The sequence below is a fragment of the Chiloscyllium plagiosum genome, unplaced genomic scaffold (assembly GCF_037043375.1).
Source record: "Chiloscyllium plagiosum isolate Xiang-an unplaced genomic scaffold, Cpla_swu_hap1 HiC_scaffold_8, whole genome shotgun sequence".
In the NCBI taxonomy this organism is placed as follows: domain Eukaryota; kingdom Metazoa; phylum Chordata; class Chondrichthyes; order Orectolobiformes; family Hemiscylliidae; genus Chiloscyllium; species Chiloscyllium plagiosum.
In genome coordinates, this window is record NW_028270146.1 from 90,538,184 (window position 1) to 90,551,220 (window position 13,037).

The 13,037-nt window shown below is 44.4% G+C and overlaps 1 protein-coding gene across 1 annotated transcript in view; it reads left to right on the plus strand.

Annotated features, from left to right (window-relative positions):
• The first annotated feature begins 4,664 nt into the window (after nucleotides 1-4,664).
• The window catches only part of LOC122553809 (kunitz-type protease inhibitor 1-like), a 67,673-nt gene continuing 59,300 nt past the window's right edge, over nucleotides 4,665-13,037 (plus strand). The window contains exon 1 of the mRNA XM_043698159.2: nucleotides 4,665-5,240. Within this exon, the coding sequence (XP_043554094.1) occupies nucleotides 4,817-5,240 (424 nt within the window). The 5' untranslated portion in view covers nucleotides 4,665-4,816. The remainder of the gene's footprint in view (nucleotides 5,241-13,037) is intronic.

A 13,037-nucleotide genomic window follows, 5' to 3' on the forward strand; every position in this document is an offset into this window, starting at 1 on the left:
TGGATGTGCAGAGCATCGATAGGATCCTTTGGTCATGGGATAAATGTAGAAATATAGAAAATAGGAGCAAGAGTAGGCCATTTGGCCCACTAAGCCTGGTCTGCCATTCAACTTGATCATGGCTGATCATCCAACCCAGTACCCTGTTCCCACTTTCTCCACACTCTTTGATCTATAAGATCTATATCTAACTCTTTCTCAAACTTTCAATACTTTGGTCTCAATCACCTTCTGTGGCAAGAGAATTTCAAAATCTTACCACTCTCTGGGTGAAGTAATTACTCCTTGTCTCAGTCCTAATTGGCCTATCCCATATCCTTAAACTATGATTCCTAGTTATGGACACTCCTGTCATTTGGAAAATCCTTCTTGTGCTTATCCTGATTCGTTCTGTTGGAATTTTATAGGTTTCTATGAGATCCCCATCATTCATCTAGACTCCAGTGAATATAGTCCTAATTGATTCAGTCTCTCTTCACACTTTAGTTCTGTCTTCCCAAGAATCTTCATTGTGCTCTAGGCTCCGTTAGGTTGGACCTGTGCTGTATGACTCAATGACTCTACAGCCAGAACATCCTCTGGAAATCCAAATAGTTCACATCCACTGGCATTTCTTTATCTAACTTGCTTGTTACCTTCTCAAATAATTGCTATCTCATTTAAAATTTTGGAGGGGTAGTCTATCTGGTCTAAGTGATTTATCACCTTCAGATCTTTCAGCTTCCCCAGCACCTTCTTCTTAGTGATAGCCACTAAACTCACCTCTTCCCCTGATGCTCTTAAAGTTCTGGTACGCTGATGGTGTCTTCCACTTATAAAACTGATGCAAAGTACCTATTCAGTTCCTCTGCCATTTCTTTGTTTCCCTTTACTACTTCTCCAGCCTCAATTTCCAGCAGTCCAATGTCCACTCTTACCTCTCCCTTCCTTTCTATATATCTAAAAGAACTCCTGCAGTTTACTTTCAGATAACCAATACTTACCCTCGTATTTCATTTTCTCCTCTCTTATTGGTTTTTCAGTGTCCTTTGCTAGTATTTTAAGGCTTTCAAATCCTCTGTCTCTTCACTTAATCTTCATGATATTTTATGCTTTTATGCTGTCCCTGACTTCCCTTACGGTTAAAACCAACTAGGAGAAAGTGAGAACTGCAGATGCTAGAGGTCAGAGTGGAGAGTGCTCCTCAGATGCTGCCTGACCTGCTGTACTTTCCCAGCACCACATCTCGACCCGACTTCCCCTTGTCAGTCATGATTGCCTCACCCTCCCATTAGTCTGTTTTTGCTTCCCTTGGATGAATTTCTGCTGTGCCTCCCGAATTAGCCCCAAAATCCTGCCATTGCTGCTCCACCCTCTTTCCTGTTAGGCTCCGCTTCCAATCAACTCTGGCCAGCTCCTCCCGCATGTCTGAGTAGTTACTTTAAGCGATTTTAATACCACTATTTATGATTCTAACTTCTCTCACTCAAACTGCAGGATGAACTGTATCACATTATGGTCACTTCGCCTGAGGAGTTCTTTTACCTTAAGCTCCTTAAACAAGGCTGTCTTATTCCACATCAGCAAATCCAGAATTTCCTGTTCCAAGTGGGCTCTACCACAAACTGTTCCAAAGAAAAATCTCATTGACATTCCACAAATTCCTTTCCTTGGGATCTGCTACTCACCTGATTTTCCCAGTCCACTTGCATATTGAAGTGCCCCATGATTATTATAAGCGTGTCTTTCTTACATACCTTTTCAATTTCCTGATTTATTTTCTGCCCCACATCCTGATTACTGATAGGCAACCTTTACACAAATTCCTTCAGGGTCATGTTAGCTTTTGGGGTTTGTGAACTCTACCTGTACAGAGTCCGAGCCTTCTGATTCTATGTCACTTCTTGCTATCAATTTAGTTTCATTTCTTACAAACAAGACAATCCCAACCCCCTCTGCTCCTCTGCCTGTCCTTTTGATAGACATGTATCCTTGGATATTCAGTTCCCAGCCCTTATCCCTTTGCAGCCACATCTCTGTGATACCCACAACATACTCTCCAATTTTAATCTGTGCCACAAACTCATCTACCTTGTGTGGTATACTGTGTACATTTAAGTGCAACATCCTCAGTCTTGTGTTGACTGCCTCCCTCCTCTTAGTTGTCCCCTCATCTGCTGTGCATGATGTTAGATTCTTAAACTTTACATGCTCTGTTTCCTATTACTTCGAGTGATAGAGATGTACAGCATGGAAACAGACCCTTCGGTCCAACCCGCTCATGCCGACCAGATATCCCAACCCAATCTAGTCCCACCTGCCAGCACCTGGCCCATATCCCTCCAAACCCTTCCTATTCATATACCCATCCAAATGCCTCTTAAATGTTGCAATTGTATCAGCCTCCACCACATCCTCTGGCAGCTCATTCCATACACGTACCACCCTCTGCGTGAAAATGTTGCCCCTTAGGTCTCGTTTATATATTTCCCCTCTCACCCTAAACCTATGCCCTCTAGTTCTGGACTCCCCAACCCCAGGGAAAAGACTTTGTCTATTTATCCTATCCATGTCCCTCATAATTTTGTAAACCTCTATAAGGTCACCCCTCAGCCTCCGATGCTCCAGGGAAAACAGCCCCAGCCTGTTCAGTCTCTCCCTGTAGCTCAGATCCTCCAACCCTGGCAACATCCTTGTAAATATTTTCTGAACCCTTTCAAGTTTCACAACATCTTTCCGATAGGAAGGAGACCAGAATTGCACGCAATATTCCAACAGTGGCCTAACCAATGTCCTGTACAGCCGCAACATGACCTCCCAACTCCTGTACTCAATACTCTGACCAATAAAGGAAAGCATACCAAACACCTTCTTCACTATCCTATTTACCTGCAACTCCACTTTCAAGGAGCTATGAACCTGCACTCCAAGGTCTCTTTGTTCAGCTACATTCCCTAGGACCTTACCATTAAGTGTATAAGTCCTGCTAAGCTTTGCTTTCCCAAAATGCAGCACCTCGCACTTACCTGAATTAAACTTGCGCTGGAAACTTTAATAACCTCTGCTGAGTCCTCCCATGCTTTAACAATGTCCAATGTTCATTCAATCCATCACTTCACTATTTAGTTTAAAGTCCTATCCACAGCCCTAGTAATCCAATTCACCAAGACTCTGGTCCCAGCATGATTCAGGTAGAGCCTGTCCCATTAGAACAGCACCCTCCTTCCCAGTGCTCGTGCCAATATCCCATGAATTTGACCCTGTTTCTCCCATACCTATATTTGAGCCATGTGTTTACCTCTTTATCCTTGTCAGCCTTCGGGACTCTCAATCCTGGCCACAGAGAACAGTGTCAATTCCCCTGAGTATGCAATCTCCGATTACAACTACAGGTCTTTTTTCACTCCCTCTTGAATGTACAACATTGCTGTGGTCAGGTTCCCATTGGTCCACCAATTCCTTCGCTGGGAGAAGCTTGTTGCTGGGTGGATGTGTGCTGTGAACGATCAGCCTGTTGTTGAGTGTTCATTTCCTGTGAATAATCAGCTTGTAGTTGGTGTGTTTCCTGTGTATGATCAGCCTGCTGAGTGACAGTTTCCTGTCAATGATCATCCTGTAGCATGTTCATTTCTTGCGTATGATCAGCCTGTTGTTGAGTGTCAGTTTCCTATAAGTGATCAGCCTATTGTAAAGTGTCAGTTTCTTGTGTATGATCAGCCTGTTTTGAGTGTCAGTTTTCTGTGAATGGTTAGCTTGTTGAGTATCAGTTTCCTGTGTATGATCAGCCTGTTGTTGAGTGTCAGATTCCTGTGAATGATCAGCCTGTTGTTGAGTGTCAGAGTCCTGTGAATGGTCAGCCTGTTGAGAGTCAGTTTCTTGTGTATGATCAGCCTGTTGACTGTAAGTTTCCTGTGTATGATCAGCCTGTTGTTGAGTATCAGTTTCCTGTGTATGATCAGCCTGTTGTTGACTGTAAGTTTCCTGTGAATGATCAGCCTGTTGTTGAGTGTCAGAGTCCTGTGAATGGTCAGCCTGTTGAGAGTCAGTTTCTTGTGTATGATCAGCCTGTTGTTGACTGTAAGTTTCCTGTGAATGATCAGCCTGTTGAGAGTCAGTTTCCTGTGTATGATCAGCCTGTTGTTGACTGTAAGTTTCCTGGGTATGATCAGCCTGTTGTTGAGTATCAGTTTCCTGTGTATGATCAGCCTGTTGTTGACTGTAAGTTTCCTGTGAATGATCAGCCTGTTGTTGAGTGTCAGAGTCCTGTGAATGGTCAGCCTGTTGAGAGTCAGTTTCTTGTGTATGATCAGCCTGTTGTTGACTGTAAGTTTCCTGTGTATGATCAGCCTGTTGTTGAGTATCAGTTTCCAGTGTATGATCAGCCTGTTGTTGACTGTAAGTTTCCTGTGAATGATCAGCCTGTTGTTGAGTGTCAGATTCCTGTGAATGGTCAGCCTGTTGAGTGTCAGTTTCTTGTAAATGCTGTTGAGTGTCAAGTTTCTGTTCAAGCCTCGGTTCCCCGGTTACAGAAGCCTGTTGCTGGGGGGGGGGGGGTTCCCTGTGAATGCTCAGCCTGTTACAGTTTGCTAAGTGGCTTTGAATGGGAGATGGCTTGAGTGGCCAGCACCCCCCGGACAAAGCGCCTGTAATCCCAGGCTGTGTCGGTCCCCTGTGGAGTGGAGTGGAGTTGAGTTGAGTTTGAGGTGTTGGTTTACACTTCCTGTTGTGTGGTCGGTGGGTGTGGAGTACACTGGCTCGCCCAGTTTCCGGGTTTTTACCTGGGACAGCCAGCGCCCCATTGAGCCGAGACAGACGGAGGAGAAGTTGAGCTGCGACAATGTTGTGTGTGCGCCTCAGTCTCCGTCTCCTGCCCTGCTTTCTGTACCTGCTCCAGGTGCGCCGGGCTGCCGGCGACGAGCAGTGCCTGAGCAACTACGTCCTGGGCCGGGATGACTTCGTGCTGGACACCGAAGACTCGGTGGCTGACGGAGCCACTTTCCTGGGCTCTCCCAATGTCAGCCGTGCCCGAGACTGTGTGCGGATGTGCTGCAGGAGGCCGGGCTGTAATGTGGTCTTGCTGGAGGACCAGAACCAGAAAAGCCAACGGGACCCCTTGCTCAGGCAGGTCAGTGGCTGCTTCCTCTTCAACTGCCTCTACAACCAGGTCTATGTCTGCAAGTTCTTCAGGAGAGAAGGCTTCAGTAACTTCATACTGAACACCGTCCATGAGGCCTACATCAAACCTAGGATACCTAGTGCAGGTAAGTGGCATCCTCACTGTAACCACCCGACCCTCTTCCCACTTACCAAAGGCAGGAGATTATCACCAGCTCTCCCTTCCCTCTGTCTTTGCCCTTTGTACTGTTTGCTGTGCCCTTTTACCCTCTGAGTATACATTGCTCCCTCTGATTTATTGGGATGGGCTACCAGGAAGGGGGGAATTGAGTGGCAGAACAGGCTGAAGGGGCTGAATAGCCTGCTCCACCTCCCAAATGCTAATTTCCTCTCCACCTTGCCACATCCTTCCTGACACATCCTTAGCTGCTCCCCCCCCCCCCCCCCCCCCGTTTTAGTTGGTCAATGTGCTACCATTGGTTAATCACCAATGGTATCCCAGAATGAATTGGATGCCAACGCTGTGTGTCAAAATGTATCCTGATACATCAAGTGAGCGCAAGTTCATCTGGTGTCAACTTTCAAGTGGTTTGGAGGCTCTTTGTCATGAGCACGGTATGTTCTGATAACCGAACAGGATGGCGTGTGAAGAGCAGGCAGTTGTGTGCCTTGTGTAGGTATCAGTCCGTTCCTGTCACCCTCTCAAACAGTAACATTCAATGACCTCAGAAGTGAAAGAGCAAACTTTCTAACAAGCCACCTCTTGCTGCAGTTTGTATGTGTGTAATCACGGATGTCCCAAAAGCCATTTACTGCCAATTTCTGAAGTTCAGCCTCTGCTGTAACCCAAGGAAACTTGGTAGCCAAATTGAAACCATTGGAAACTCCCAAAAACACCTATGCGATAGGGATGAGAATTAGATAATCTATTTCTGTGTGATGTCAGTTGAGGAATAATTATTGACTATTACTTTACTGAGGGAAATGCTGGTAATTCTAAAATAATGGAATGTTAATATCTACCTGTAAGATCAGACTTGGCCTGGGTTGCCACAAGCAAAAAGCTGAGATTTTATGCTTCACCTCTACAAATCATCATTGGTCAGACTTCATTTGGTGTATGGTGTTCAGTTCTTGGCATCTTAATAATGGAAAGATGTTAAAGCCCTGTAGAGAGTGCAAAGGAGATTTACAAGAATGATACCAGAAATGAGGGATTTCAGATGCAAGGAATGACTAGAGAGATTGGGCTTGTTCTCCTTTGAGCAGAGACGATTAAGAAGTGACCGTTTGTGAGATGTTCAAAAGGATGAACAACGATGATAGGGTAAAGTAGGACATTCTGTTTTGGTTAGTAACTAGGAGTCACACTTTCAAGATTGTCAGCAAAAGAGCCACGAGTGAGATGAGATACTTTTTTTACTCCGAGAGTTGTTAGGATTTGGAATACACTATCTGGGAGAGTGGTGAAGGCAGATTCTGAGGTTTCAGAAGAAAGCTGGATCTTTGGGGCGGCATGGTGGCACAGTGGTTAGCACTGCTGCCTCACAGCCCCAGAGACCCGGGTTCAATCCCTGACTCGGGCGACTGACTGTGTGGAGTTTGCACATTCTCCCCGTGTCTGTGTGGGTTTCCTCCGGGTGCTCCGGTTTCCTCCCACAGTCCAAAGATGTGCAGGGTAGGTGAATTGGTCATGCTAAATTGCTCGTAGTGTTAGGTGAAGGGGTAAATGTAGGGGAATGGGTGGGTTGCGCTTCGGCAGGTCGGTGTGGACTTGTTGGGCCGAAGGGCCTGTTTCCACACTGTAAGTAATCTAATCTAATCTAAATTTGAAAGTGATGAAATTGGAGGGTTGGAGAATGGGACTAGATGGGTAGCTCTTTCAGGAGCTGATACAGACACAATGGTGGAATGACCTCTTGTATTGTAAATTCTATAAGTCTCTGGTATGGAACTTGATGGTATGATCTTCTGACTCAGAGTGGTGTTGTGATTTTAGAGAAAAAGGAACAAGTCTGAAGAATGTTTCCTCTTTTTTTTCAATCAGGAGAGATTGCCTCTCTGTTAATTAGCACCTCCTCGATGCAGGGCAAATGAAAGGGATGGGAGAGGAGGGAAATGACAAATACCATATTGTGAATTGCTGTGGGGCTTGAGACTCATCAAGACTAACCTGTGCCCCCAAAGTGGGTTGAATTAGCCTGTGGTTTCTGTGATTCTCGTACTGAGGTGCTGCAATAGCAGCTGATGCTGGTAATCATTAATGAACAGGGGCATGTGCCTCACATACTTAAGCTAAATTTTCACTCCTGTTTTCAAACCGTCACTCCATTGACTTGCACCAGCTATATGAAGGAAGGAAATGTTTTTACCGCGGGTGGATTTTCTCCTGTTGGTTCCTGATGCTCAGTTTGATGAAGAATGGTTGGCAGAGCAATAATTGAGGAGGTTGGTGATCCCTGTGGTATTGCACATCTGTCTGAGCGCAAAGCTCCAAAGTGAAACAACAAAGCACACGGAGGTTAAATATTGATAACACTTCAAGCTCGTCTGTGTTAATGAGTAATATTTAAATGACATTAGGGTACTTCATGAAATTTCTACAGCACTTTGAAGGGAAGAGCTTGCTGTTCGTCACTTGATATCGATAGGATGTTCCGTTGTACGTCAGTTTAAAAACTATCATTGTGTAGGAAACACAACAGTCAATTTGTCGACAACAAAGGCCCGTTACGTAGGTGTTCAGAAAGCAACAACTGGATTTCAATGTAAAAACCTGCTCAGGCTCCAGCTTTTTGGAATCTATTCAAGAATATAAATTCTAGTTGAAATGACTGTTGCATCTAGGTCTCTCAATGACCTGCGAGTCTGTTGATATTTTTGTCTCATTTACATGTTGCTGCAATCATTTTAGTTTACACCTAATACCTTGTGTGTGATGACTATATGCTGACAATCCCTCCGCTGCATTATGGTTGGCTGCATTTGCAGCTTGATTCCTTTGAAACAGTTCTAGAGCAATATTCTAATGTAAGATGTCTCTCCTCACCCAGTGAGTCAGAGTCCATGTTAGTCATACAGGAAGTTGTGTCCTAATCCGTCTGCCATCTGTTTTGTTTTATAACTTCCCTGTCACTCTGAATACCACTGAATTGTGTGACAGTATGACTCCATTGGTTTGGAAGCCAACTAGTTTCTTGATCATGGAGGCATGCATTGGCAAACTTACAATCAAATCCTATCCCAGCATGAATGCATGTGTACTTCCCGCTGGGGTTGATGTCCGGGGGCCAATTTTGGTGCTCCTAGGCTATGGAGTTAAGAGTAAGCTTGCCTTCCATACTTGGTTGTATCAAATTGCAACATTAGTTCAAGATGGCAGCTCACCACCTGCAGAGTGCTACAAGAAATGTGTAGTAAATGTTGGTTTACCAATGATGCCCACATTACTGAGAGAGAGAAAAGAAGTATCATACTGGTGAAGGAGCCCATATTCAGAGCAAAATGTATAAAGTATAACCCGGATAATCCGAATTTCGGATTATCTGAACAAGATCTCGAGGTCCCGATGCTTGGGTAAACTGTTATCCGAACATTTGATTATCCGAACAAAATATTCCCTGCCCGTGTTGTTCGGATAATCAAGGTTGCCCTGTAATTCTAAAGGATTAGAATTAAAAAGCAGAGTTGTTATCTTCAACTCGTACAAGTCTTGGTTATCAAACCACTACAAGTACTGTGCCTGATTCTGACTTTGATTCTGCAAAGATATAGAGGAAGAAAAGAAATCCCAAAGTGGTATTAGAATTGAGTTCACAAAAACAGAAACTATTGAGTAAGTTGGATATCTTTTCCTTGAGGAAAACAGGAGACTAAGAATTGGTTTGATACAGATGTTAACATTACGCGGGAGTTTGATAGGGGAGGTACAGAGAAAATACTTTCATTTGTGAATGAGACCATAAACTTAAGGATAATTCATAAATTCAAGGATCCTTCCCTGAAAAACATTTTTACCTGGAAGTTGATTGGAATGTGAAATACGCACTTGTAAATTCATAACACATAGGTCCATCAAGCCTAGTCGGTCATTTGATAAGATTGGATTCCCGACAGTGTAGAAACAGGCCCTTCGGCCCAATGAGTCCACGTTTCTCCCCCCACCTCTCCGAAAAGCAACCTACCCTGATTAGTGCACCTATCACTATGGGCATTTTAGCACATCCAATTCACCTGACCTGCACATCTTTGGATTGTGGGAGGAAACCGGAACACCCGCAGGAAACCCTCACAGACACTGGGAGAATGTGCAAACTCCGCACGGACAATTGCCTGAGGTGGGAATTGAACCCGGGTCCCTGGTGCTGTGAGGCAGCAGTGCTAACCACTAAACCACCGTGTCGTGGAGTTGATCTAATTCTGACCAAGTTCCATTCTCCTTTTTGTTTTCCCCTAACCATTCATTCCCTTGTTGATCAAGCATTTGTCTACCTCATCCTCGAACATGTTCAGTGACTCCACTGCTCCCTCTGGGTGAGAAAACTGTTTAGACTAACAGCCATTTGAGAAAAAACATTCAGGCCTATCTTTTTCTTAAAAAAGAACACCCTTTATTTTGAAGCTATGCCCCCACTTCACTATTCCTCTCAGCACCACATTGTCAAGCCCCCTCAGAATCTTTTATGTTTCATTGGGATCAGGCAGTGACCAAGGTCTATCATGTTTCAGGAAATGCTGTAAAAGTATGCGAGAGAGATAAGAGTAGAAAGAAAGGTTTTCATTTTCATAACCCCTTTGCTGACCTTGGCTATCTCAAAGGACATGATGGCCAGTCATGTTCTTTTTAAATGCAGTTTGTGAATAACAAAGTCACATGACACCAGGTTATCGTCCAACATGTTTATGTGAACTCAAGTTTTCAAAGCGCTGTTCCCTCAAGGGAAAATTCAAATTGTGATTTCAAATAAACCTGTTGGACTATAACCTGGAGTCTTATGACTTTGGACTTTGTCCACCCTGGTCCATCTTGTATGTTGTAAGACCTCTCCCAAATACAAGGAGAAGAGCAAATCTGTTCTAGAGATGTTGTTCGTGTGCGAGTATTAACCAGAATCCCAGGAATCGTGCCCATAAGATCTTGCAAGTGTCCCTGAGGAAACAGACGACAGGGCTACAATTTAATGTCTCACTTTGAAGAGGGCACCTCTGGCAGTGTGGCATTTCCTCAGCGCTGTCGCAGAGTGTCAGTTTGGTTATAAGCTCAGCTTTCTCTCTCAGGTGGGATCTAAAGCTGTGACAACTGACTCAGAAACAAGAACACTGCCACTGAGCGACAGCAGATGGTGTTCGAAATGTTATTTAAGTGAGTGGGAGAAGACTTAGTGTACATAAGATGAGTTGGGTCAAATAGCCTGTTTTTGTGCAGTTCTGTACGTGTCTGCGAGCATGATGGTTTGAATTGGACTACAGTCTACTGCGCAGATCTGCTCCTCTGCACCTTTTCAGGTCATGACCTAACCTTCAGTTCTGCCCAGTTTTCCAGCTGATTGTTTGCAGAGTCAGCCAACTTTGGTCATCACTGACATAGGCTGGAATCAGAAAAGTAAGCTCTCTTTTGAGTTAACGTATGATCATGGAATTGATGTCCAGGGCAGACAGAGGTAATGGGATGGAAGTCAACATAAATAAAATAACAAGGTTGAACTACTCAGGTGCTCGTGGACAGAGAAACACTCAACAATTCAGATCAACGACCTTTCATTAGAATTGGGAGCGTTTAAATTGAGGTGCAGATATTTGCAGCAGATTGTGGCAGTTTTCCACCCATGTTTGCCACTTCATCTAGAAAGATCTGACAGTCACTTAATTATTCTGAGGCTGTTTTGTTTTTTTTGCAGGACCTGTAAGTCTCTCCCATCTTTGGTTGACTATGTGAAGGAAAGCCACTGCCCCCTCCCCACTCTAAATCTGCCTTTGCCAGTTTGATCTGGTGTCCACACCTTATCATCAGCGAACATGTGCATTCACCTAGCACCTTTTTTTAAAGTAGTAACAACATTCCAAAGCATATGGGAGCTTAGTCGTACAAGTTTGACATCAGACCATGGAAGGAGATGTTAGAGAGGGTGATCAGAAACTGTGTGGAAAAGGAAGGTTGCAAGGTGCACTTTTGAATAGAGAAAGCTGGAGAGGCTTAAGACTAGATTAATTGTGAAACTGGGCAGCATGGGTAGGTTGGGCCAACGGGCCCGTTTCCATGCTGTAGACCTCTCTGACTCTAAGTGACTTCCAGAGGTTAGGACCTCAGAAGTCCGAGCATGATCAACCGTGATAGGGCAAAGAAAATTTGAGGATGTGCAAGAGACCAAAGTTACTGAATTTCTATAGTCTGCATGTGAGTGTGTTAATATCACTGTGATTTGTTTGCTGTAAGCGGTGGATAGTGTGAAAGAGAACTTTTTTTTTTACACAAAAGGGTGGAGGAGCTCATTTTGTCTGAAGCATGTCCTGACGTTGATTAAAGTGCATTCAGGGGTCAGGGTCTCCAATCTTGAATACCTGACAGCTGAGATACCAGAGCTTGAGGGGTATAATTATAACATTTAAAAGGTGTTTAGATAGATGAGTGAATAGGAAGGGTTTGGAGGGATATGGGCCAGGAGTAGGCAGGTGGGACTAGTTTAGTTTGGGATTATGTTCGGCATGGCCTGATTAGGCTGAAGGGTCTGTTTCCGTGGCTGAGTGACATGAGATGAGAAAGAGCTGACTGTGTGGAGTTTGCACATTCTCCCCGTGTCTGCGTGGGTTTCCTCCGGGTGCTCCGGTTTCCTCCCACAGTCCAAAGATGTGCAGGTCAGGTGAATTGGCCATACTAAATTGCCCGTAGTGTTAGGTAAGGGTAGGTGAATGTAGGGGTATGGGTGGGTTGCGCTTCGGCGGGTCGGTGTGGACTTGTTGGGCTGAAGGGCCTGTTTCCACACTGTAATGTAATCTAATCATGACCATTATTTACCCTTTCTTTAAGTCCTCCCACCCCTTTCTCCTCTCCCAGCTCTGCCTCACCCTACTGATACCTAAGTGATACCTAAGCTTGACAGGTCAATGTGAAAGCTGGGCAACAATGGAAATGCTGGAGACGTCGATTCTCCTGCTCCTCGGATGCTGCCTGACCTGCTGTGCCTTTCCAGTACTGATCTCCAGCAACTGCAGTCCTCACTTTCTCCCAACAGTGGCAGGAAGACCTTCAATTTGCAGAAATCTTGAAAGGGTTAATGCCTCATTGCTATGGAAAATGGGCTTTCCTTATGGTCCCAGTAGCTGCTTGAACTACTTGATGTAACCAGTAGGTTATCACACAAAGTATAAAGGTCTCTTGTGATACAATGGTACTGTCCCTACCTTTGAGCCCAAGAGACCAGGGTTCATGTCCCACCTGCTCCAGAATAGCATTGAAAATATATATAACCAATAGGCTGCCTGCAGTGGTTATACAGTAGAAGTGATGGTAATTTCACTTGATGTTTTTTTTGTTTTGATTTATTATTGTCACATGTACCTAGGTACAGTGAAAAGTTTGTTTTGCGTACAATTCAGGCAAATCATTCCACGCTGTGCATTAGGGCAATAGAACAGAGCGAGAAATACAATGTTACAGTGGCAGAGAAAAGACACATAGAGCGAGGACAACATTAAATTTAATATTTGCAAGGTCCACTCAGAATTGTAAAAACAGCAGGGAAGAAGTTGTTTGTGAATTTGTTGGTACCATGCCTCAGAGATTTTGAAGCCGTTAATCCCCCACTCCTTGCTGATGTTAAAGGACGGTCTTATCCCTCTCTGTAAAGCTGGAATATTTCCTTCTGTCCCCGTAACCAGGTCTTGTTTGAGGATAAGCACATGTTCTAACTAGGCCATTGTATACTCTGACTTCCATTCACTCCTAC